Source organism: Zonotrichia albicollis, chromosome 16 (genome assembly GCF_047830755.1).
Source record: "Zonotrichia albicollis isolate bZonAlb1 chromosome 16, bZonAlb1.hap1, whole genome shotgun sequence".
Lineage (NCBI taxonomy): Eukaryota > Metazoa > Chordata > Aves > Passeriformes > Passerellidae > Zonotrichia > Zonotrichia albicollis.
Genome location: NC_133834.1, coordinates 7354163 through 7380576, shown reverse-complemented (window position 1 = coordinate 7380576; position 26414 = coordinate 7354163). Strand labels below are relative to the sequence as shown.

Genomic DNA, 26414 nt, shown 5'->3' with positions numbered 1-26414 from the left:
TCTCAGGTGTATGTCCCCCCAGGTGTGTCCCCCCAGGTGTCTCCCCTCAGGTGCGTCCCCTGACGCCCGGCGGGGCCCCTCGCCTCCCGCCCACCGGCGCCCTCAGGCGGCGGGAAGCGGCGCACCGGGGCCGGCTCCGTCTCCACTAGCAACGCCGTAACAGCGGGCCGGGGCCGGGCCGGGCCCTTCCGCTCCCGGTGCCGCACGAGGGAAGGGTCGGGGCAATGCCGGGAGGTGCTGAGGGGTTCGGGGAGTCGCTGTCACGGGCGCGGTGCGGGGAGGGAGAGCGGGGCCCTGGAGAGCCTTTGCCCAGTCACGGGCGCGGTGCCACGGAGGGGAGGGCGGGCACGGGAGAGCCTTTCCCCCGTCAGGTGAGTCTTAGCGGACGGGACCGGGCGGCGCGGGGGCCGAGGGGTCTCGCCCCGGTCGGGTGAGGTGACCCTCGGGCACGGGACACCGCGGGGACCCGCGGCTCCTCCCCCGTGAGGTGAGCGGCGTCTCGGGGAAGGCAGAGGCTGCGCTGACACCCGCCCTGTGAGCCGCAGGGCCCGGGTAGCCTGGGCCGGGGGGAGGCGGTGGAGCCCAGCCAAGGGAAAACCGGGATTTAATGGTTTTTGCTTGACTCGTACTGCGCCCAAAGCCGAGGGCAGCTCGCCCACCCGCTGCCAGCCCGGCTGGCTCAGCTCCCGCCGCCGCGCTGGGCTTTGCTGTGGTTAATCTCTTTTTCTGGTTGAGCTCTGTAGCCGGTGTCCCAGCAGCTGTGCACGCATATAATTAACTGCATAAAATCCATTAACGAGCAGCTCTGCAGAATAGTTCCTAAATGTGTTTTCTATAAATGGATAATTGTAACTTCTCTTTATTTTTTTAGTTTGCTGTTGTCCCACATACGATGTAAATTATAATTTAAGTTGCTGACACTATTAATACATTTCTAATACATTTATTCCTGAGGATTTAAACTTTTTTGCTCTAATGCTTTCTTTTCATTTTTAACAAGGCTAAGTTTATTCACATAATGGATACACACATCAGGAAAATGACATGGTTGTTGGAAAACGATCAATATTTGGAAAAAATTGGGTGAGGAAACCATTGCAAAATCTAGTTGAGACTTCATATGTAGATAGAAAATAAATTATAATTCATGTAAAGTATATACTATATCCCTTCAAAACATCATATATTACCTTAATGCTTAAACAACTGTCAAAGAACAGTTCCTACAGAAAAAAACTTGAAATTACTTTATGATAATACAGGAATTTTATGGGTAATGAATTGCTCTCATAAAATTATTGTCTCGTAGGTTGACAAAATTCCATCAACAGGGTGATCATCCACCAGGGCAAGATTTTGCTGTGCCTCCTCTAGGACCAGATAATGCATTGCTGGGAACACATGGCAGCAAGACACAAGATGTGCTGGTAGGCAAGTTTTCCTACAAAATGGAGCAGCTGGTACAGTAATGCAGATCCATTATAAATTCACAGTGGGGAATAAATAAACTGATAGACAACTAATATGCTTCCTTACATACATTTGCACATATACACAGACAGTTTGATGGTGTGATCACTCATGTCAAGAAACTGCATGTAGTTTCTCTGCAGAGATTAATCTGACAACAAATTGGGTAAAACAATAAATGAGATCAGCTGTTGATACTGCATTTTTCCTCCAAAAGGCAGAAGCCAAGTTCAAACTCTGCGTCATGTTTGGGAGATGCTTATTTTTATTCCTCTCTGGTAAATCACTGGGGTATTTATTTTAATTCTTTTACTGAGCTCTCCTGTTTCTTGTCTGCATTCCTGTCTACTCGAAACCAAGCTCTCTTTTCCCTTCCTGTAGCTCACAGTCTGAGGGTGTTGTGAAAGTTTCTTTTCCTTTGTATCCCACATTCAGAAGAGTATTCCAGTACATAAAATTATGTTCTTGGACATGCACTGCCTAGCATTGCATGCTCTTCTTAGGACTTAGATTTTTGTCACATTTAAACAGCACATTTAATTTCTCATACTGCATGTAATTTTTTCTCACTTGATCTGTAGAGAGAACAAATGAAGAAAACACAGTCTCAAAAGGTGCAAACAACAGAAGAATGGATAAAAAGCTACAGCTTGGAATCTTTGCAATTAACATTAGAGTATCTGGTAAATGAAGGCAATATTATTTTGTAAGTACACTGCCTTTTCTCTAAGCAATCTTAACTTGTGTGCATCTCTGATGTTAACCATGCATAGTGCTCCAGGAATTCAGGAAATGGTGAAGTGATGGAGTTTACAGAGGAGACTGTTGCTGATTTTGAATCCAGGCTCTCTGAGTAAGTATCCATCTTCTTTACTGTTTTGATGTGTAACTGATTCTGTGTCTCCATTACTGTAGACACTGCCTTAAATCTTAATTTGTTGTCTCTGGGCGCCTCAGAGTATCTCAACATTAAATCCTTTCTGCTGAGATTAAGGGATAATTGTATGTCACTGCAGCTGAGTTTGGGTTTTTTGAGGAAGATCTTATCAGCCAGGTGTTGATGTGAAGCAGTTTGCTCATTTTAGGAAGGCAGCCAGTGCCTGGTCAGGTTTCCATATGTAACACGGTGTCGCTGGGGGTAATAATAATGAAACTTGGATTAGCTTCAAGCCATGGATGCAGATGTGACATGGAAATTGAAAGTATTCAAAGTGAATTTTAAATCTATAAAATCAAGAAACTTAAATTATTTCATTTATAGGTTCAATAAGCTGTAAAATAATCTTAACAACTGATAAAAAGCTGTAAAATAATCTTCACAACTGATAACAAGGCTGCCATTTCAGCCTACCTCATTGTGTCAGGCTTTATAAAACAGAAGCAGCTTTTCTGTTTTGAGAAAGCAAAATGGATTTGCCCCTTTAAAATGTTGGCTTAAACTTTCTGTTTGCCAACTTGTAGCCACTTATGTGCATGGAATTAAAAATCCATTGATTAAAGTAAAACTATTTTAGAGGACAGGAAGCATTTTGTTTTACCTCAGATTATAACTATTTGAATATTAAACTGTTGGAAGTTGTTCTGCTTTAGGGAAGAAGTATTTACGTGGTGAGCCCTGCAACCACCAGTTGTATGAGGGCATATTTAACATGTTTTAGAACACCTGTCTCTCACAGATTTTGCATCTGTGAGAAAGGGATGTGATGAAGACAGGTGTTGATTGTTTCATTGACACACATGTGGGAGAATGCTGTAGTTAATGTGTGCTCTGCCTTTTGTCAGAGTGATTGAACTCTATCAGCACCGAATTCAGTGGCTGCTGCAGGACTGCAGAAAGGTAACCTGAGCTTTGCAGTATATTTTTAGAATGAAACTCTATATGTCATTAAAGACTAAATTAACTTTTCAGTACTAGTGAAAAGTGGCTTCCAGAAAGCCTTTGTATTTTCCTTATTTACTACAAGTTACACATCATATGCAGTGATGTTGACAGTGGATTGTTCTTCCTGACCTTCCATTGGCATGCAGTTTTCTGCTTTCTAGATTTACTCTTTTCCTCTCTTTGCAGTCTTAGTCATCAGGTGCTCTCAGCACAATTTAAATGGGAGCAGCCAATGCTGAGCTTAACCTCTGCCTGGAGTGGGGCTTCTTGTGCTCATTGTGCCCACCCTGGCACAGCTGCGCCATCGCACTGTGCCTGGCAGTGCCCGTGCTCAGCTGTAACTCCCTCCTGAAGGGAATAGGGAAAGATGCAGCATTCCAAAATCTGGTTTCCACAAAGTTGCTTGATTTAGCCTGAAGGGGACAAAGTTATTTTTTATTTATCCTCTCAAGTAATGAATGAGTTTTCTTGGGAAGAAGGTAACATGATTCCTGGTAAGGATTAACTGGGAGCCAGTAGGACTCTCTTTTTCTCTCCTTCTTTTCCTCCTTGACTTTGTCATCTTTATTCTAAAAAGTTTTAAATTAAAATAAATACCCAATACTTGATTTTAAAATGATGTTTTACAAAATAAACAGTAAAATTATTAAACTGTAGATAAGCTAATATTTACAGTAACTTCTCTAAGGTGTTTGGTGTCATAAAAGGAACTAAAGTTGGACTTTTGGTTGATGTGTCTCATTTGAGTTATGGGCCTAGACTCTTGGATTTTCAGAAGAACCTTTTGGTAAGTAATAGTAAAGCAATTCTTGCCTATTTTAACGTACTAATCAAGCTTTTGTGGAACTAGGAAGCCAGGAACCAAATAGAAAACAATCTGCTTAAAATCCTGATGTACAACAGAATAGAAATTTTCTGTTGTAGAAAAGTTTGCTCCAATGTCTTTGAAAGTGTAGTATTTGTTAATGTCCAAAAGAAATCCAAATCAAATCAAATCCAGTATACTTCAAAATATAATTAAGAAAAGTGTTGTTGTTAAAGTTTCTCAATTCTATCAACATTCTGTATGGAATAAACTTGCTTAACAAAAGCAGCTGTAAGAGGTAGAACGAAATTGTACATAGAAATATTTATATTAAATATAGTTTCCTTTAAGTTAACTTTTGTCACAGTAAGGGCCAATTCACAATTTTTGTCAGAAACTTGGTGAATTAATCATTTTCTGTCTTCTCAGAAGAAACTTGTCCTTTGTTGTGCTCTTTGTTTTTAGGAAAATTTTGCAGTAAAGAAGGAATTATATTATATTATATTATATTATATTATATTATATTATATTATATTATATTATATTATATTATATTATATTATATTATATTATATTATATTATATTATATTCTGGTACAATTCAATTTCCCACATTCAGGAATTATTTACCATCAATTTATATTATTTGTGGTTTTCATTTGTGTGTTTTGAATAAACCTTCTTCAAGAAAACTCAGTTCCCACAGTCTGGTTTACTTAGCTTGAATATGTGAACTATTGTTTTTATTGCCTATCCATGATTATGAGGTAACCATTTTTTAGAAATTGCATGGTGGGTGACTGTGCATTCTAGATCATTGCTGTTTTATGTGGTCATCAGCTGAAGAGAAAAACTGGTACCAGTAACATAAATATCTCTGCCTCCTGCCCCATTAACAAATTATTTGGAATGCCATGAGTTTGCAGGTTTTGTCTCTATCCTTACCAAATATTTGAATCTCTATGAGTTTTTCTTGGAACGCTTTTTTTAGTGGTAGCTGAAAATATTGCTGTAACTATTTTTAGGAGATTACTATTTTTATTGTTATACATAATAACCCTGCCAGAAGCAGCATGGATAGTAATGCATTCATAATTTTTTATTTATTAGTGCTTAATAGATGAGCAGCTTTGTTATAAGAAGGAATTGTACTGCCTCTCATTCAGTGCAGACATTTCACCACTGTGGGAGAGTCCAAAAACCATCAATGTCCATGTGTAAGTAAGTTAATTTCTCTGAAAAATCAAGGTGTTTCAGACAAGATCTCCATTTCATTTGAGCAATCTCATGTAGGTAATAGTGTTTTTCATCTTGTGCCTGCACTGATTTTAAGAGGGGAGAAAAGCAATGAATTTGACATGTGATCAATGGTTTCAAGATGGTTTTCACGTATAAAATATCTTAGCTGCTCCTGTGGTTTTTAGTAATCATTGTCATCTGTCTTATTTAGCACCTAAATATTCTTTTTTTTGTTCCCTCTCCCAGGCTGCATGAGGCAAGACAGTGGGTGCAAGAGCTGGAGCCTGGTCGAGGCTGCAATTTGCTGAAAGCCTTGAGGCATGTCCTTCCCATGAGAGACCTGAATTCCTTGGTCCTTATTGTAGGAAGCTGGTAACTTCATTTTCTGTCTTATCAACCACATTTAACCTGGATACAGGATTGGTACAGGAAACTGAACTTGATACAAAAATAAATAGAAAATTCAAGGTCCATGTATTACGTATTTTTATTCCTTTATTTCTTCCCTTTTATTTATGAATCTTTTCCTTTCTGTTATGAAGGTATGTGTTTCCTTTGAAGATCACTTAGCCCAGTAATCTATTGAGAGCCTGCTAGCTCTAGTTTTACACCAATTAAATGTCATTAAAGATGTCACTGAAAGAGTCCACACCTCTGGGAAGATTAGAGGATCAGATTTTGCAATAGTTCTACTGTTATAATTTGAAAATTGCAATATTGGAGTTGGGCTTACAAGGAAAAGACTACAATAAGGATTCTAGGAGTGTTACCTTACTCCTCGTTTACTAATTGTATTTTATTTTAAATGTGCAAAAAGGGATGGTGTACCCTTGGCAAGATTGATACCTAGAGTAATTTCAGATAACTTATTGAACACACAGTGTTGATTACAAGGTTCCAAGTTTTGCTTAGATCTGCTCTGAACAGAAACCAGAAGTTCATTTGTGAAAAATTCCTTAATTTCTGTCCCTGGCAGAAGTGTAGCTGCAAGGAAAGGTTTTTGGTAGCCATCAGAGCTCAGGAAATGACAGCTGTGGGGGACACTCAGTTCTAAACATAAAGCAAAGTTTGACTTTCTTGGGTGCCTTTGGAAACAGGACATTCTTACGAACCAGAGCTGAAAGGTTTTCTGTCACAGTGGCCAAAGGCACAACTCCTGATCTGTAGCTTTCAGGACTAGCAGGGAATATTTGAGAGCATTTCATTCACAAGCTGTTCTGAATGGAAATAGAATCCTAGTGGGTTTGTTATCATCCAGATTTTCAGGACAGAACCAAGCTCCAGTAATGGCTGAAAGATGGAGAGAAAATCCCTCCAAAAGCTTGATAATGCTAAATACCTAAATAATTCCCATGATTTATTATTTCTTTCCCAGTTTTTTTTTCCATATCTTCTTCAGTATGGCCTTTTTTTCCCCCCATTTGATTACTGCCATTGTTAATATATTTTTCTTTTCTTTTTTAATCAGCCCTGACCAGTCTTTTGAAATATTATGTGATTATGCTCAGCAGTGTACACTGGGGAGAAAAGTGCAGATTCACACTGTTACATATGATTGCAGCAGCCCTGCTTCCCTTGTAAGTAATTGTGTTAATACTGAACTTCCTGAAATACATTTTTTCCCTATTCAGTTGGAATGCCTTCTCTCATAAACTTGTGGGGAAGCTAACCTAGAGTTCTTGAATTAGTGTTCTTTTCTCTTCAGAGCATATTTGCACACATGAAAAAAAATTTTTGGAGCATCATCTTGTAACTTGCTTTACTCAGTTTGTTTTTCAGCCATATTAAAATAAGACTGGTAAGCAAGTGATGGAAACATAATTATTTTGGCTTTCTCACTACATGTATCTCAAATATTCTTCTTCTGTCTCTAGTGAGAACTAAATAACAACAAACCACATTATCAAAAGAGACTATCAAATCAAGGTTACTGTTTCTCTTCCTATTTTTATATGTAGGCAGTTCTAAAGAGCCTTGCAGAAGCTGTAGGAGGCCGTTATCATTGCTACTCTTCCCAGGGAGAGGTAGGTGACAGGGAGAGAGGCAAAGCATTTTTCTCTCTTGCTGATGATTCTTCACTTTGAGAAGGTAAAATAATTATCACCTGGGTAGAAGCTGATGGTAAGAATTAGTGCTGAAAGTCTCTGTCATAGAAATGCTGAGGATGTGCTCAATAACCCTGTGGTTAATTCTTTCTGCAACTGAAAACATTCCCTAAAAGTGCAATAAATCCTGCAGTTATTGTTTACTGACTTATGGCTGATAAAAGCAGTGGCTTACTGTAGAGTGATTCAAAGTAATAAAGTAATATCTTGTTTATAAATTATTACTAATTTATATGCAGAGCATTAGATGCATTCACACTCAATTCTGCCATACCAGGCAGTCTTGTATTGATGTTTGCCTAGTAAAGTAAGAAAGCTGCTTTCAGTTGGTGTTTGGACAATAGTTAACTTATTTTTCTCCATTTGTTTTTATAATTGCAGAATTTTGATAGCAGTGATTTTCATCTGCTACTTCAGGAATCCCAGAAGGCCAAGGACCTACTCAACAGCATCAAACAGAGATTTCAAAGAAGAGTTGGTGGCTTGCTTGGTAATAAAAGAGCCGATGTATGTATATTTTTATTTCCAGAGGTACTTTGAATAATTAGGGTTAGAAATTTTAATTGTCCACAATGTGAAAAAAATTGTATGATTGATCAGGTATTTTGTTATGTGAACCTTGAGTATTCTCTATTGCAAATCTGTTGTTAAGAGCAAATTAAGACTAAAATCAGTAAAGAAGACATTTTGCTAAATATTCTCCACAATGCATGAAAAGAGCATTGTCCTGTGATCATAGTGGGAATCTCAGGAGCACCAGCCTAACTCTATGCACAATCATATTAATGCAGTTGCAGCTGTCCTTTAAATTGCTGCAAAGATACTTCCTCCTGTGTGATTTCGTTGGACATTTAAATCCATTGCAAACTTATAAGGGCTTGTCTTGGTAGCACTCTTATACAAGTCTGGGAGGAATGTTTTGTGGATAAAATTTCTAATTATATTTCCCCTCATCCTTCCTATGCTGTACTTTTTTTTTCTCTCTTCCAACCTCATAGTTACTAAGGACTGTGTAGATACCTGTGGAGCAGAAGTCACTCTTAGATGACTTAGAAAGTTCTATATCCCCAGTAAAAACCCATTTTTAGGAGGACCACTGATAGCTACTTTCAAAGCATTTTGCTTGTTGGAATCCCAGCACTTCAGTTTTAATTATGTTCACCAGGATTCCATGCTGGATATTTTGAATTGAGAGTAAAAATAAATTATGTTAAAACTTTCAAGAACTTTTCTTGAAATCTGTTTTAGGTTTCCACAGCATTTGCAAATTCAGCACCTTCTAGCTTCTTCCCAAAGCCTCCAAAGCACAAAGCACCATTAGTTATTCAAACACCAGGCATCCTGGCCAAAACCTCAGCAGACTGGTTAAAGACCTATGGATTGAAAGGTAGCACAGAGAGAAAAGCTTAACAGGTATGAAACATGAATTAAAGATAGACTATGTGTTTTATTTAATGTATTTTTTTCTTCCTTTAGCTAAAAAGTTAGACCTTTATCAAGTTCTGGCTCCCAATGCTTTCTCTCCTGTGGAAGATTTTGTACCTGTTCTTAAAAAAACAGTGTCATCAACTCTGCATGAGGCAAGTGAGGAGGGACTTTTTTTCCCTGGGTTTGTGGGTTTTTTTTTCTTTCTATTGCTACATCTTTCTAATTTAGATCTAATTTAAATCACTAATTTATAAGTTAGCTGAAATTCTACAGACTGGCATTTGAGTCATAGATTCATAGATTCAAATACTTAAGAATGACCCAGGAAGAAATTCCATGTTAGTCTATGTTATGTTGGGTTCTGTAAACACTTAACTCTGCTTAATCCTTCTAGAAAGTGATGATGCTGTTTGGGTGGTATGATGGAACTGTAAAAAACATCCATGTTGACCTGCCAGTATTGTACAACTATCAGGTGAGTTGTCTAACATGATGTGGCCTTGTCAGGGCTAGACTACCATCTAATTATTCCTCATTAATTAGCTAAATAATGCAGGGATTCCTGTGCAGACAGCTGTCCATGTAAGTCTGCAGCCACTGGGATTCTTACAGGCAGAGGTGATGGCTGAGGATTTCCTCCTTGGTCAGAATGCAGATCATCAGAGAGAGGGGCAAGTTTGATGGAAGAGCAGCTGTTTGGGGGTGTTTGCTATATATTGGTCTTTTTCTTAGTCCTTTTTCTTTCCCACTTCACTGGCAGTCCTGACAAAGGGCTGTGGGAATGTTTCCAGGCAGGGCAAGTAATCCATTAAAGTGGGAGTGGAGTGAAGTCTGTGGAACTCTGCAGCCATTCCAAAAGGAGGGTGGGAAGTGGCTGGAATGAAAAGCAGCTTCTGTGGCTTCTTGCTCACTGGGAGATTTGTGCATGCTAAATTGTAGTTCTGTTTGTGAGTTCAGTGCCCTTTTCTACCTTGATATGCCATCAAATAATACCTACATAGGCTTGGAAAGGTCATGGTGTATAAACAAATTACTGTAATATCAAATTGATACTGTTAAAGAATTACATGTGTTTGAGAATATTGTGTTTATGTTAAATGATGTGTTTTGTTATGAACACTGCCTAAAATTGCTATTGAAGAAAGGGTAAGCTTGCAAAAACTGTATCTTTAAAGCTCCTTTTTTCTTTTCTTGGTATGCCTGAACACTGTTTTGGAATATGTTGGCAAGAGGAAAAGTGAAGTGGGGACACAGACCTTTAAATTCTTTGTTGCTTTTTTATCACTGGATGTTTTTCTCATGGACTGTGTTTTCTTATCAGTACTAAGAATGAAATGTTGCTATCTAAATGAATGAATTTTTTTTCATTAGTATGCTATTTTGTTATTTCTGTCCTAATCATTTGGCAATAAAAGACTTGAACTTTCTATTTCTAACATAAATTTTCTTTATTTATGCATAGAAAGTCCTTGCTAAAATGGTAAAAATCTATGAGAAACGAATTGACTGGCTATCTGTTGCTAGCAGAAGAATATGGGGAAGTGTTTGTGAAAGAAGGTATTGCATTTGATTTTGGAGGGTTTTTTGTGAGGTTTGAAGTGTTTGATGAAGGTGTTTATTTACATCTTGTCCGAGGCCTTACCCAACCTCAGTTGCACATTTGCTCTTTTTCCTGTCTACAAGCCTTGAATGTGGAGTTTCAGACAAAGGAAGGCAGCTGAGGCCCCTCTTACTGGAGATTTCTTGCTCATTGGTTAAGGATTGAATTAGCCCATCTGGCCACTCTGTTGTGCTGGGAACTCACACCCCACTGAGTGTTCCACACACCTGTGGGTCTTCCCAAAACTACTCCTCACAAATTATCCTTTGTCCATTAACTGTAGCCATCCTGCATTGTCTCTGCAAGCAGGACTTAAAACTGACCATGCTGAGCAGCTCCTCATGAACCCTTTCCTCCAAACAGGAATGTGCTCAATGGCATCAGCCAGTCCATACCTGAGCAAGCACCCTGGCACTGATGAGCTGAGAGAAACCTTCACCATTTGTCTTTGGAGTAATATTCCATATTACTGTTCAAATTGCTGTTCCATTAATGGTCCTGGGGTGCTGCCTGGGACAGGAGAGTGAAGTATCCAATAACTCTCCATGTGGCAAACATCCACACATTGCAGGAGGGTTTTAGATACTGAGTACAGAGAAGGGGAGGGGCTGTTTGGGTTCAGGAGCATTAATGGCACTGCCAGTACCCTGATTATTCCATAGTTTGGGAAAGACAGAAATTTCCATTACTGTTCCTATTTTTATTTTTAAATGTCACCTGATGTTTTGCAGATTTTTTTTAAAATAACGATTCAGTGCTTATACATTTTGATACATTGGTATAAGATACTTTCCCTGACAAGAGTGCACTAAAGATAAGAATACATAATTAAATAAGACTTTTTTCTTTTTTTTTAATGAATAGCATTTTTCTTCTACAGGGTGGTTGTACTTGTTGATATATCAGTGACAAACTCTGCCTACATCTCTCATATCCAGCATTGTTTGCGACTTTTGCTTGAGGAACAAATGTCAAATAAGGATTGCTTCAATATTATAGCGTGAGTAGTGTGTGAGTACTCACAATAATATAGTGAGTAACTGTTTAAGAGTCTGTAATGCCTTGCAATGAAAGAAGTATGCTGAGAGACTGCAGTTACTAATAGGCATATTTTAGTATTTAATGTTTTTTAGTGAAGTATTTGCAAGACTAGCACTCATTGGTCCTTATTGGTGAGTGCATGAATCAGATGTATAGAGACCAGATTAGTAATTAAAAATCACTTTTTTGGGTGAGGGTCACTGGAGCTGATTGCATCATACCTGTAACAAATACTCATCCTGCTATATTGCTCATAACAGTATTAATTCACCTGTCAGAAACAGAAGAGAATTTTGATGTCTCAGGTACCATAACTGAGAGCACCCTTTAAATTTTACAGTAACTCCAGTACTGTTAAATATATTCTAGTGGTACAATTCTGTGCTCAGCACTGGCAGGCAGAAACGTGGCACAGCTGCTGGGCAGGTGTCTGGCAGGTAACAGTAAGAGCCAGCAGCTCATGGAGTTCCTGACATGGTGTGAGAACAGAGCCCTTGTCCCACCAGAGAGGTACAGGCAGCAGCTGAGGGTTGGAGTTCCTCTTTCCCAGCCCTTCCTCTGAGCTCTTCCCAGCTCATGTGTGATCCTATTCAGGAAAGAAAATCAAATAAACCTTGGGTGATGGATAAATGTGGATAATTAAATGGTTTGAAAGAGAAAATAGTTGACATCAGGCAGTTTTATATCTGTAATACCCTAAATGAGATTTTTCTTCATCTGTGAATTTATCTTTTTGCTTTTTTTATACCATAATCTGAAAATTAATTGCTGTTATCTTTCTGTGAAAGATTTGGGAGTGACATTGTGCCTTGGCAGCAGGAACTGTGTCCTTCCCAGCCAGAAAACTTAGAAAAGGCTTGGAGGTAGGATCAAATAATTATCCCATGTATGTGAATTTCACAGAGAAAAATTGCAAACAACTAAAAAATTGTATAAGTTTATCATGTTACAAGAATAGGCTGCCATGTTCTACAGTGATTGTTCATAGCAGTTTCTTGTGAAAATAGCATTTTATAAGTTAATAAGCTTGGGGTGACTTTATGTTTCATATGTATATATACTATATATGTACACAGATACAGAAGTGTCTGTATAGGGAATGAAGAGGTTACATGGAGAATTGAAAACTGTTTCAAGTTCAGTTGGGATGTGAGAGCTGAACAATGGGGTTTTTCCCACATGCTTTGGAAAAAAATCCCAGGTTTCTGTTTGTGGAGTGATATCTGTGTTCTGTGTTATACCTCTGGTTTCATTTCTGTTTCTGTGAGTTCTACTACATTAATATTTTCCATTAAAATTAGGAGAGAATTATTTCCTCTTTATGCTTTGTATCTTACTTTAAAATCTAGTTTGCCATGCTGGCAATACAGAAACCAGAACAAATAATTTGTTATATAATCAGGTTTTGCTCTCTGTCATTTTCAAACATTTTAGACTCCAGTGCAGTGTTAAGTCAGTTCTCTTCATTGCTTTGAGCAGAAACAAGAGCTTTTGTTTCTTCATTCTTTGAACTGTAAACGTCTTGGTTTAGGTGGGTGTTGAGCTTGGAGTGCAAGGGCAGTAGAAATTTCATGAGTGCACTCAGAAGAGCTGTGGAAGTTGACTTCAAAGACAAAGATAAACACAAATCCCAGGGACTCTACCTGCTGACTACTGGAATACCTGATCAGGAAACAGTGAGTGTCATCATAGGCAACTTTTCTCTAAGTTCCTGTCAAAACTAATATCAACTTTATTTTTCTCTTTTTCCCCCATGCCTTTTTCCCTTATAGCCAATCACAGTTCATTGACAAAATATTCCCCCTTTACATACCTAAGGCAGTACAACTGTCAGGATCCCAAACTTCCATTTCTGTTAGTCAATCAGTGTTAGTTATGTTAGTCATATTAGTTAGGCAATTGTTAGTCATGTGTTGAAGGAAGCAATTATTAATTATTTATAGAAAATTCAAGACATGCTTTTATGTTTCCTTTCCCATTCCAGCTCTGGGCATCATTTTGCTTCAGATTTCTGAGTTGGAGCAAGCTGATTTTTTGTAATTTACCGTTTCTGTACAATTAATGGAACAACTAATTTTCCAGTGGAGCTCCAGAGCACACTGTGTAGAGACAGCTGCTGTTCTTACCCCAGTAATCCCTTGCCTGGATCCGTGTTTGCTCCATGGCCATTGAGCTGTGTGCACAGCCTTGAGTTTCTATGTGTGTGTGCAGTGAGGTGGCTCCTGTTTTGTTACCAAACCTCTGGAAGTTCTGGGCAGATAAGAAATCATTAAAGCCCATATGGGCAGACCTAAGAAATCATAAAAGCCCATATGGTTGCCAAGAAAATGAGGGACAAATGGACAGTTTCATCCCTGCTTTGTTTCAGTGCACAGCTACACTGATTGTCCACAATCTCTGTCTTTGGTTCCCAAATGCAGCCCAGCTCAGCCCTTGCCTGCAGTGGGGTTGTTGTCCCTGGAAGCAGCAATAGTGACAATTGCTGTGTGTCTGCAGGGACTGAGGAGCCATTGCACACTCAGGGCATGCTCCTGTTCTGAGCTGCTCCAGCTGGGAGCACTTGGACATCACTCAGGAACCAGTGGAGCAGATGGAAGCTTGTCTGAGGTAGAGGCTGACCCTGATGTTTCTGTCTGTCTGTCTTACAGCACACAATCAGTGCTTATGTGGCTGAGGCTTGTGGAGGTTTGGATTTGCAGCTCCATGTGTGTCTGTTCAGTGTACCAGAGATCACTGAGATTATCCCAGCCCGCTATGCCACCCCCAGGGAGACTGCCAGTGCTTTGAAAGAAATTGTACAGGCAGCCAGTGGGAGGTTTCACTGGTTTGGAGAAGCAGGTATGAGCAAAGGAAAGTCAGCACATACTTCTTTTTCATTAATGAAATAATACTCATTAATGCTTTTTTACTCCCAAATCAAGTAGTTTAGTTTCTTAAGATATGCTAAGAGCACTGAGATATAAACACAGGTCATAGTGTAATTGAGACCTTCAGCCACTTTGCAGAATATTATAATGCAGCCTTAATGAAGGAATTTGTTTGTTCCTTCATTTGAATTCACCATTTTCTGTTAGCCTTTTTAAAGATGCTTTAAAATATAGTCATTAATATGATAAGTCCAGATGATGAGGCTTGCAGGAAACAAAGGTTTTTTGATCCTCTGCATTAGTATTTAGCATCTGGTGCAAATTGTACATTTTAAAAAATACTTATTTTGTCCACTTTAAGAAACCCATGCTAATTAACATCTATTTGATTATCAGGTATTTTTGAAAGTGATGATATTACCAGTATTATATCTGAAATGGAAAAAGCAAAGAACTACTCCCAAAAGGTAAGAATTCATAGAACTTTTTAAATTACTTGTTTCTTCTTAAAAAAAATTCAACAGTGTTTTTTCAGCTGACAATTCAGGAGATTGGACAAAATCCTTTTATGATGACCAGGAATGTTCTAGCGTGTGAGATTAATGACCACAGAGTAAATATGGACTAGAAAGCAGTTGCACAATAGCACTGCAGTGTTGGAGTAGCCATGATTCTATACCAAATACAAGTTTACAGTTCAAGTGATTCTCCTTTTTGGTGCCAATCCTGTGATGAATTCTTTTCAAATAAATTAATTCTTCATTATAATAAAGCTATAAATATTATATGCAAATAAATAACTCTACATTTTTGTAAGTCCCAGTATAGGGGGGTTGTCATTAGCACAATGGCTTTGTCAATTCTAAACCAGTTGTTTTGTCAGGTGTACTGAGGGGGTAGAACTAGACTGTATCTCACCATATTCCATGTACATGACTTTTTTCCAAAATACCCAACAGAATAACTGCAGCAGTGTAGCCAGCCTAGCAGTGTGGTGCCTGCTTCTTATAAAAGTGTGCATAGAAAGAGATCTGCAGTAAGAGCCTAGTCCAGAGGGCTGAGAATCCTGTTGGATGCAAGTCTGAGTCACAAAAGTTGGATTTTTTTAAAAAAGAGCTGCTGGCTATTCAATGACACCTAAAAATAGTTATCATATTACAGTTGCATGTACTTGGTTCATCATCTTCCACTTTGTTCTAGCCTTGGTTTATGTACACTGCTGCCTTTTGGTTTCATCTGTTTGCCCAGAGCAGGAAGGGTTTCCATCCAGAGTGTTTGGGCAAGCACAGCACAAAGGGGTTTCTGCTCAGTTAGAGGTGTTAAGCATTGTCAGATAGGAATATTATTTATTATTATAGTAGTAAATACAAAATACCTGTCTTTGAAATGTAATTTCCTAAATTCCAGGTATGTGAATTACTAAGCAATGTGGATTTCCATTTCAGTGTGCATTCCTGGTGGAGTCCTTAAAGCAACGCTCAGGAAATCAGTCTGTGAAACCCCCCACAGCAGAAGGAGACTCAAATGTGCTTATGAGGAATGAGAAAAAAAACCCTCAGAAGGTGCCATCTCCTAAAGCCACAGCTGTGAGTCTGGCTGGAATGGTTTGAAATGGTCCCACTTTTAATATTCTGTGTGTTAATTAAAGATCCTACCCAGCTATTGGATGTTCCTCTTTGTGAGAGAAGTTAAATAAGAGCAGCACTGAGATAGTACTTTGAATTTGTTTGCATTCAAAATGCTCCAAATACCAAAAAGTGCATCATTCTAAGTAATTAATTATAATGGAACCATACTGTAGTGTCAAAAGGTGTCTAAATAATCTTTCCTCTAACCTTAAAAATTAATGTTTAATGGAAACAAAGGCAAAGCAGAAATGTGCTTTACCAAATTACATCTATTTTGCAAGTCCTTCTAGAGGGTACTGGATATTCTGATGTTCTGCTCATTTGCAGATGAGACAGCTGCAGCTCAGTAGCATGGCTTTGACCTCACAGAGAGCAGCATAAAGCAAAAACAGGATTCAGGATTTGTTTCCTGCCTGCTGTGCTCATTTCTGTGGAGCTGCACTACTCAGTCCCCTGGGATTTTGCTTGTGTTTGTTAATTTTGACTGTTTTGAGTAGGTGTGCACATCTGGAATATGCATAAAGGGGCAGTGTCTGCTGGAACTTTCTCATCTTTGCAATGGGAATGGCTTTGTAGGTGTGGGAATGTAGGAAATGGGAATGTAGGTGTGGGAATGTTGCAAAGGCTTTGTAGGCCTTCCAGGGTGTTTTATCAAGGGTGACATATTCTCAACACCTCTTCACAACTGCAGGAGAAACTAATTACTCAGAGATGACAAGAGAGCATAGTTTTGCAGGGATTAAACTTGTAGGAAAAGGGTATGGGGTTGTCCAGAGATGTTTGGTGATATTTATAGTAGAGCTGAGTGTTAAATTAGATGTCAGTTGCTTGAAGGCTCAGTGTCACAGCAAGTCTTGTCCTACAGTAGGGTTAAACAAGTGCTTGTGCTGTTCAGCAGGCTGCTCAGCCCCTGGAGGGATAAGCCAGACCCTAAGGAGAAATTTCTGGTGTCAGCACTAGATTTTCAATACTCACTAAATGCTGAGGAAGACACTAAATACTGTATTACTGTAACACTAAATATGTATATATAAAAGCAAGGCCATTACCATACTAGGCTGCTCCTTCAGGTGGCAAACATGGTCCAAAGTCCTCTCCCTGTAGGTGTTAGTCTTCAGGTTTATGGTAGCAGATGATATTGGCAAAAAAATTAAAACAGAGCTAATAAAGTTATTTAACCCAGCAAGAAACTGCAAATTAATGTGTTGTCATGGCACTCTGTGGATTTGTCAAAGCCAGAGTAAAGCAGGAATTAAATAATAAAGTAGCATAGTTCCAGCTTAGAATAATGCAGTTATGATCCACCTGAAGCACTTTTTACTTTTTTTTTTTTGTTATTAAAGGTGCTTAAGGATGTTAAAGACAACCATGGTGCAGAGAGAAATACTCCTGTAAGAGCACTGGCATGGCGTCCTCCCAGTGCCAGAGCAGGAATTCCACCAGGTCTGAATGGATTAGGGGCTTCTTCTCTTCAGTTTCTTTTGGGTTTTGCTTAAAAGGCAGTATTTAAGTTAGAGATTTAAATTAAGATTTTAGAAACACCTGGAATTGTAATCTTTAATCAAATTTATAGGAACCATCGTGCTTGTTTTGGAATTCCTTTGGGATGAGTTTTAGCTGTAATTTACCTCATTTGCTTCTACCCTGTGCAAGGAAGGAACTGTGCCCAGCTGTGCAATGATTTCCATGTCCTAGGATTGAATACCTGACCTCTATCAGGAAATGCCATCAGGCTCAGCAGTTCAGACACTTATTATGTCATTAGTTCAATGTATACATTGCCACTAAATCTGTCAGATCCCATTTTAATAAATACGCTGTTCCACTTGATTTGTTTGTGATCTGGTAATGAAGGAAAAGCACAACAGCAGTGTCAGGTTGTGTCAAGTGCCAACTCTTCCAACTGCTCCTGGCATATGAAAAGCTCTTAAACTGATTCCAGTCACTGCTGGGCCCTTAAAGGCCAGTTCATTTTTCCTCCATTTCTTTTTTTTTATTTTCCTCAGTTTTTTCTTTGTATCATCACTAACATTTGCAGGTTTTTTTTATTTACATTAAATTTGAGTCTTCAAATCTCCTGATGTTGATATGTAGCAGTGTTCAGAAATCTAGATTCGTATTTGCATCTGAGGTGTTCTGTACAAAGTTAACTGGTTTCTCCAACAAATATTATGTTTGTTCAAACCTCCATTTTTTTTCAAACTAACTCCTGTGACATTTTTCCTGATGGCAATTTCTTATTTGTAAAAGTTCCATTTCTATGAAAGCTGCTGAAATAGTGCTGTAATATTTTTAATCAGTATCAAAGAAAATGAAGCATATATAATTGTGGTAATAGCAATATATGAAGAGAAGAACAGGGTTGGGTTCTGCTTGTGTGAGAGTTTTATCCAGCTGAGCTAAATTAATGAGTTTTTTAATCTATTATTTACTTGTAGCACAAACAGTAAAAGAATGGCCTCAGACTGAGAATAAAGGGAAGCACAAACCCAGGAAGCAGCCAGAGCTCTCTGTGTCTGCATTTTACACTGAAGAAGGAAGAAATGTGGGTATGTGTTATCAGGATGGGATGGGTGAAGCCTTTTTCTTATCAGCACTTCTATTATAAAACTGGCAGGATGGTAAGTCCCTGATAACCAGGGTACTTTGAACAGTGAGTGGGAGAGAGTTTCACTTACCAAACAGTGGTAAAAATTTTTACTTTAGATGCAGGTGGGTGGCACTTTTTGCCTGGTTTTGGGGTTTTTTTTCTTTTGTAAAGTCCCTTGGGATCTTCTGGTCGAAGGTGCTCCAAGGAAAAGCCCTGTGAACATGGTTCAGTTCATTTGGTTTGGAATTTTTTGAAGGTGACATTTTTTTTTAAATAAGTGATTTTTTTTAGATACTTGTTCATTTCTTAAATAGGTACAATATATCAGAGATACCCCAAGGCAGTGTGTGTAAAAAAATCTGTTTGCTCTGTCAAATTGCCAGAGGAAGAGGAAATCTGTTCAAGCAAAGAGGTATTTTTCTCCTTGCTAATAAATTGCCATTTTGGAACTATCCATCTGAATTAATGTAAATGTTAACTGTGATTCTGTACAATGTGTTATTACTTAAACTGTTCTGATATTTGCCAACAATCAGTTGCTCTATTTGTTTGTCTTACAAGTGGCTGACCAAGTACAGTATTAAAAAGCTTAACCTGGAATTGCCCAGGCTGATGTTTGGTCCAAGCTGTACCCACCAGAAGACAACTGTGGAGTCTCTGCACAAGAAAGTCTCAGCAAAATACTGTTCTATCTTCCCCAGTGCAGAAATCAATGTAGGTTTTTGCAGATGTCAGGTACACCTACATTATTGAAAGGCTTTGTATTTGTTTAGTGAATGTTGATTGATTTTTCTGACTTCTTTCCACTCTTACCTGTTCTTTCTAAATCATACTTCCACTAGCAAGCTAGAGAAGATCTTTTATTCACTGCAAAAAACCATTTAGCATGTTAGAAGTCCAAACTGCATGTTCTTTAGAATGTGTAGCATCTCTTCTGTTCAAACAGTATGAAGAATAATTTTTAAAATTTAAGTAAAACTTATCAAAATCATGTGTGAGTTGAAACGGGGAAAATGTTGGATCTTGATTGTTTCAGTTTGTGTAATGACTGGAGAGAAGCACAGAAAGTTAAGTGCAAGCAACAGAGTCACAGAATTTTTACCACATTTCATAGATAAAAAGACAAACATCTCCCTGATGTCCAATGCCAACATTGCACATCTAGCAGCTCAGCTCAGATTTCCTGAAGTGAGCTGCTCTTGTACAAACTGAATTTTTCCAGGGGGTTGTGAAACATGTGCAGTTTCAGCCCAGAGAGCTGGAAGCCTACAGAGAGCAGCTGGAGAAGGTGCTGCAGCGCTACCTGCAGAGAGTGCAGTGGCTTCTCTCAGGTACTGTGTGCCTCTGCTTTGCTGCCAAATACCCACAAACCCCTCTTGTCTGCTGTTCCTGAATGCAACTCTGAACCTCCAGTGTGAATAAAGGTTCTCTGTCTTGCGTTTCATCGAAAGTTAAAACTTATTTTTGTCAGTACAAGAGAATTCAGCATCTGTGCAGCTGATAAACATCTTGCTTGCTGACAAATAATTAGGTTTTGGTCTTTGTGTGTTTGTGAATACACAGTAGAAGCTTTCTATCAACAGAATATTTACAGTAACATAGAAGCAAAATTAGCTTTTCTACATGTTTTGCTAAGAATGTGCCCTGCTTAGAAATTCAGCATCATTACTGGTGAAGACTGTTTTGATCTCTCTGTTGCTCATAAAGATCTTTCTCAGGAAATAATTTAATTTTGTACTGGATTGTAAAGCACAAATTATTTAATGCAAGTTGCTACAATTAGCTAGTAATTAATATTTGATAATGCTAGTTTTGAAATGGCCACTTTTCTATTGCTAACCTTTTAAGTACATAATTTCCACATAAATTAGACTTAATTATGTAGAAATGTGCCCAGAATTACCCTAAAGCCTGAAGATTTACATTATGCTCAATAAAACAAGCCTGTGCAATAACTCTTAATTGGTTTTAATGTTGTGGCCCAGGAAGCCGAAGATGGTTTGGTACCATTGTAGAAGCAAATGTCTGTGTTCTGATTGATACATCTGGTTCCATGGGCCCATACCTGCCACCTGTCACAAAAGAACTTACCTCCCTTATCTGGGAACAGCTGAGAAAAAATGAAGTCAGGTATGGTGAATTACTGATAAAGACTGAAATCTGCACTCATTATTATGTAATCAGATTGCTTAATAATTGCAGTGATACAGCGCTGAAACACAATTCCAGTAATTATTGTATGTTAGAATATATTGTGCATGTGACAAGAGCTGCTTTTTCTGTTGCTTTTACCAGTTTTAAGTCTAAACTCTCTAAGATCAGCCTCTGCTGTAGGCTGATGCTGTTTATTTACCCTTTTAGGCTCAGCATTCCCATAGATTTTCTGTTCATGCAAAGTAAAATATGCTTTTTGACTTTTCCAATGTTGAGGAGCTTAATACAACCCTAGGATCTTTGATGGGGGTGTGGTTGGGTTTGGGCTTGGTTTTATTTAAATTTAGTGTATTTACTTATTGCAAAACTGTCTTATCCAAAGTGACTCTTTGTATTGGTTAGGGTTAAATGTTGTGGGTCATCTTTCTCCTCAGGTTTAACCTGCTGAGATTTGCAGAAAATACAGAGAGTTGGAAAGAGCATCTTGTAGAGGCAACTGACGAGAGCTGCCATGACGCTGTGCAATGGGCTGCCACCTGCCATGCCCATGGCAGCTCCTGCATCCTTGCAGCTCTGCAGGTTTGTGCCACAGCCTGGGGAGCACAGCCTGTCTGGGGGTGAAACACTTCCAACCTCACTGGTGACATCCTGGGGCAATGATGATGTCAAAGTGTGCTACATCTTTATATGCAAATCACTGAACACCTCAGAAATCAAGTCACTGTTTCTGGCCCCAGGGCTTATAGATACTCAAAGTAATTGCTCATACTAAGTTTTAAAAAAAAGTCAAATATCAGTATCAATAGTATTTTTAATATTTGTGTTCAAAGAATACTGGAGAGGGGAAATAGCCAGTTGCTCAAACTGCTGTTTATGTGCAGCTGTGGCTGTGCTATGCTGCTCTGACCCAAACAGGGTTTTAAATAAGCAGTGTTTGTTGGGATCTCATGGGTTTTGAGTACAATTCTTGAACTTCAGTAACAGGTGAAGAAACTTCTCTTCTATAAAAATTCTCAGTGTAGAAATCAACTAGTAATGATAACTTAAAACTGAACTTTCAGTTTTATGAGATATAAAAATGGAATCCAAAAGGAAATGTTGCCTTTAATGAATGATTCTTCTTCCAGACAAGCTTGCACAATCTCTAAATAAATGTTAGGGCATTCATCATGAATGAAGTGCAGTAGAGCTGCAAGTGTAGCAAATTTTCCTAATATTCATTCAAGTCTTAGTGAGCCTGTTTTTCAGACATTAAACAACTTTAACTCCCGTAAAATATGATGTAAAAATCTTTTGTCTGTAGTTGTCCAAAACCAATTAACTTTCTTATTTCAATGAGTCAATTTTTGGCCATGCCCTGCTTATAAATATGTTGTCTTATGCTACAAATGATCAACTTAAATTTTCAAATTTATATCCTTGATCCCCTTCCCTAATAAGCGAAAATGAAAAGACAAAACTAAGTTGGTTAGTGATCAAATATAAATATATTGGCAAACATAAACGATCTTACATCATTGGAATGGTGGTTTTGTTCTGAAGTATAACATTTCATATAAATGTACCAATTATTTAAGCTTATTTTCTGCTTTTCAGAAGGCTCTCAGTTTCCAAGGTGTAGAGGGACTGTATCTATTGACTGATGGAAAACCAGACACCAGTTGCAGTCTGATTTTGAAAGAAATTGAAAGATTGATAAAGAAACAAGATATTAAAATCCACACCATTTGTTTTAACTGTGCAGACAGGTATATGGTACTTTGCAAGAACAAAACAAAAATCTCTTTAAATGACTGCTTTATTTATTGTCAGAAGTCTGTGCTATGGGGAAGGTTGTTCTGGCACAGGTTCTGCCCCATGGCCTGCATTTCATACAGGAATTTATAACCATGGCCTCCAATCTGTTTGTTTTGATGTCATATTTTTGAGGAGCTCTTAGAAATTCTTTTGCTGTTGCTTCCAGAAAATAATTTTCCTAAGTAGTTTTCTACTTTGTGCTGCCAGAGGAGCTGTTGAATTCCTGAAGAAGCTTGCTTCCCAAACAGGAGGGCGCTTCCACTGCAGCTCTGGAGGTGAAGATGGACAATTAGCAGCACACAGAATATTGACAGAGGGGCTGGAGGATGAAGATGTATGTTCAATAAATCAGTTTGTTTTGTTTCATTGCAACTTAGTTCTTCAGCAGTAGAGAAACTTCATTTAAAAAAGAAAAATAATGAGGAAAAAATAATACAAAACTTTTAAGTTATTTCATATTAAAAGTAAAAAGAGAAATCTTAGTATCTGTTTTTGCCTTTCTGCTGCCTTGGTGAGGTGCCCAAGCCCATGAAAGGAATACAAAGTGCAATACAGGTTTTGAAAGAGAAGTAAAAAATATACTGTGTGTCTGCATGTGGTTTTTAAGCTAACTTCAGCTTTTACTGTCTTCTTATCCTTCCCATCTTGTGTTTCATTTAACTGTAAAATCCTTATACAGTGCTCAGCACATTAATTCTCCAGCATGAGACCTCGGGCATTGTCACAGCAGAAAAATGTTACTGAACAGAGCCAGGTTCAGTCTAGGCTGGCTCTGCTCTCCCCTTGTAAGACCAAGACCACCTCTGCAAGTAGGGAAATTTTTAGAGCTTAGGATCAGTTAATTCAGGTGGGGAAACAGAAAATAATAAATAGGTGCAAGTTAAAACATTTTAATTGTGTTTTCAGAATCCAGTTTTCCCTTACTTTGAAGGAGATGATCTAAAGAACCTCACTCAAGAAGTAGCAAAAGCTAGAAGTTTCTTAAAGCAGGCAAAATCTTGGAGGTGAGTATTTATCAAGAATCTTTTTATTTATTATTTAGTGGGATGAAGACAAGAATATCTGACTCCCAGTGTCTGTTTTATTAAAAAATTGACCTGGAGAACTGTCTAGAATAGGAGTGAAGGACAATTAAATTGTATTGATCCTTATGTTTCTTCCCAACTGCCAACCCAGAACCAGAAAGCACCAGTTCAATGGGAATCGTAGGCAAAAGTTCCTGCAAAGAGCTTTCAAATGCATTATACCTGAAAAGTCACCCAAGGACAGGGCTAAGCAGAGACTCCAAGGTGTTCTGTGCCTCTGTGAAAAACTGATGGAATTCTTTGGGGTTTGTTTTTCTTTCAAACAGATTATTGCTTGAAAAATGGAACACAAACCAAAAAGACAACTCTGGCTTCCAAAAAAAGTGTTCAGGTAAACAGTCACCACATTTACATCATAGTTTATGTATGGTTTGTGTATTTCAGTAGGAGGGTAGTATTTTATTCAATTTATTCATTTCTAGCAGTGACTTTTTTCAAAATGGGAAACATTTGTAGTTATTTTAGTTCTTAGCTGAGATAGTCCACAGTAAAACCCCAAATAACCCAAGAAGAGTTGAAAGAGAACTGTTGGGGGTGAGAAGAGCAAGGCAGATGGGTATTTGTAGTTATTTGTAGTTATTCATGGTCTAGCAAGCAGTTAAGCACATTAGAGAGTTGGAGCCAGGTGTAATGGCTGAGATAACAATTGCTGTGTGGGCTGCATGATTGATCTGTTAAATGAGCAAGGCTGACTGGAAAATGTCCCCACTGACACCAAGACATCCTCAGCAAACATGGGACTGTCACTGCAGAGTGGTGGGAGAGGCTGCTGGGCAAACTGAACCTCTCCCAGAGCCAACCTGCTGCTTTCAATTGGCAAAGTAAAAACCACAGGAAAAGAGAAATTGCTGGGTGGAAGCACTTTCTCAGGGTTAAACAGACAGAAGCATTTGTCACAGAGCTGTTGGAGGGGAAACAATGGACACAGACAACTGCAGAGTTGCACTAGAGAACGTTGGCCTGCCAAGATGTTCATCAAGGGCTTGGGTAAGGCAGATACAGAGCAAGACTGGGTTTTTTAAATCCTTGTTTCTATAGCTGTAGTTTGTATTTTGGTTGAAAAACATTTTTCCCAGTCATTTAAATAGGAATAAAAAAAAATCCAGTCTGACCTGCTGGCTAAGAATGCCTGGTTCATGGAGAGTGGAACCTGGTGTGCAAGAGTGGGTGTGTGTGAGTGTGTCAGAGTGTGTCTGAGGCTGCAGAATTCAGCATTTAAGGGCTGATCCCTCCCCAGAGATGCTTGCAGAGGGAGCAGATGAAAAACCATCCTACAGGAGCAAGGAAGTTGTTAGAGGCATGCAGAGACAAGGCTGGTGTTCCACAGCTGTCTCTGTATCTCAACATTCCAAGGAAAACTATTGCTGGTGAAGTGTAGGAAAGCATTCCTGTTGAAATCCTCCAGAAAGGGCATAGCACTGTAGCCCCATTCAGCATGTAAGAAAGGAAACTTTATTACTTTCAGTTTAAGTTGTATTGGTTTTCCATTACTGTTTTGTCAATGGTGACCTGGAGCCCGTTCATTTTATATATCTTGAGTTGTATTTTTAAAAGTATTCATGTGCTTCACTTGTAGGAATAAATTTTAGATGAAGAAAAGATGCTGAAGAGGTTTGGAATGATACCATTCACCTGCTTCTTTTCAAAGTGTGCTCACATCTTCCAGCTGCAAGCAGAAAGATGATTTTTTTCTTTGTTGTCACAACTGCTGGCAAGACAAGAAGTTGCAGATAAGTTCTGCATTCACTCCACTGGCAGATTTTGCAGGATTCAAAATAAATCAAGCCCTGAACTCTACAAAGTTTAAATATAAGTAGAGGATAGTTTTCAGTATAGCTAATATAAATTTTTAAAGAGTATGTATCAGTAGTAAACTTTTGTTTCTCTTTTACTGCATTTAATTGATAATTTCTTCAATTAGTTGCTGGTATGTCTAAATTGCCATTTTTGTCTGTTGTTTGAAAATTCTTTACTGATGCTTATTATCCCTAACAGATGGCTGTGGTGTTAGGAAGATAATTCTTTATGCCAGTTTTGCATAGAAAGTCCAAGAAATAACATTAGTGCAGAAAACAAAGCTTAGAATTCATGTTTTTATACAGATAAGTTTTGCTAATAATTATTTTGACTCTTTACTTTTTGTGTTGACAGTAAAGAAGAATTTAGAGCTGGATGAGACATGCAAGAAAGTAATACCCTGTTGCTGATGTAGCCTGGTTGTGTTTTTATAACCAGACACTGCCTATCTTTTGAGCAATTCTGTTCTTATATATTTCCTGTCTAGAAAGATTCAAAATATGTTTGCCAGTATCAGTTGATTTGTGAAATATGTTTGTTTTTTACTGATTTCTGTAATGACAGCTCACTAGTATTTTGTAGATCTTCACTGTTGTCTTTTAGAGTGTTAGAAATTCATCTCGGGTGTTTCATATAGATAATATAATAAAAATGGAGTCATACTTCAGGATTAAGATACTTGATCTGCATTTATTCAGGAGCCATTTGTTTCTCTTTCATGCCACTGGATATGCTGTGATATGGGAAATTGTGTCTTTTCTGTCCCTTTATCTCTTTTGTCTCTATAAAGAATTAAAAATTCTTCTATCATAAATGTATCTATTTAATGTTTTATGCTCTGAAGCAGGTGACTCCTGCCTTCCATGTTAGTGCCAGCCTTTCCTAGAATGCTGCAGTTGAACTGGTGCTTTGTGCTGTGCATCACT

The 26414-nt window shown here is 38.4% G+C and overlaps 1 protein-coding gene across 1 annotated transcript; it reads left to right on the top strand.

Annotated features, from left to right (window-relative positions):
- Positions 1-78: 78 nt before the first annotated feature.
- VWA3A (von Willebrand factor A domain containing 3A) lies at positions 79-26302 on the top strand. The gene is made up of 34 exons (XM_074553272.1): positions 79-234; positions 1001-1083; positions 1310-1427; positions 2052-2153; positions 2244-2323; positions 3253-3307; positions 4041-4139; positions 5268-5374; positions 5643-5768; positions 6865-6973; positions 7355-7420; positions 7883-8008; positions 8750-8888; positions 8978-9081; positions 9324-9404; positions 10392-10486; positions 11410-11529; positions 12359-12433; positions 13102-13246; positions 14219-14408; positions 14834-14904; positions 15883-16023; positions 17409-17508; positions 18504-18614; positions 18970-19067; positions 19217-19369; positions 19878-19986; positions 20641-20785; positions 21244-21388; positions 22406-22557; positions 22814-22940; positions 23513-23610; positions 23958-24022; positions 25268-26302. Exons 2-34 carry the CDS (start codon positions 1019-1021, stop codon positions 25282-25284), a joined length of 3534 nt encoding a protein of 1177 aa, XP_074409373.1. The 5' UTR covers positions 79-234; positions 1001-1018; the 3' UTR covers positions 25285-26302.
- Positions 26303-26414: the final 112 nt, after the last annotated feature.

Coding starts and splice junctions, on each gene's coding strand:
- VWA3A (XM_074553272.1), top strand. CDS start 1,019: ATGGATACACACATCAGGAAAATGACATGGTTGTTGGAAAACGATCAA. Junction 11,530..12,358: donor GATTGCTTCAATATTATAGC/GTGAGTAGTGTG, acceptor TTTCTGTGAAAG/ATTTGGGAGTGACATTGTGC. Junction 19,987..20,640: donor AGTGCAGTGGCTTCTCTCAG/GTACTGTGTGCC, acceptor GTTGTGGCCCAG/GAAGCCGAAGATGGTTTGGT.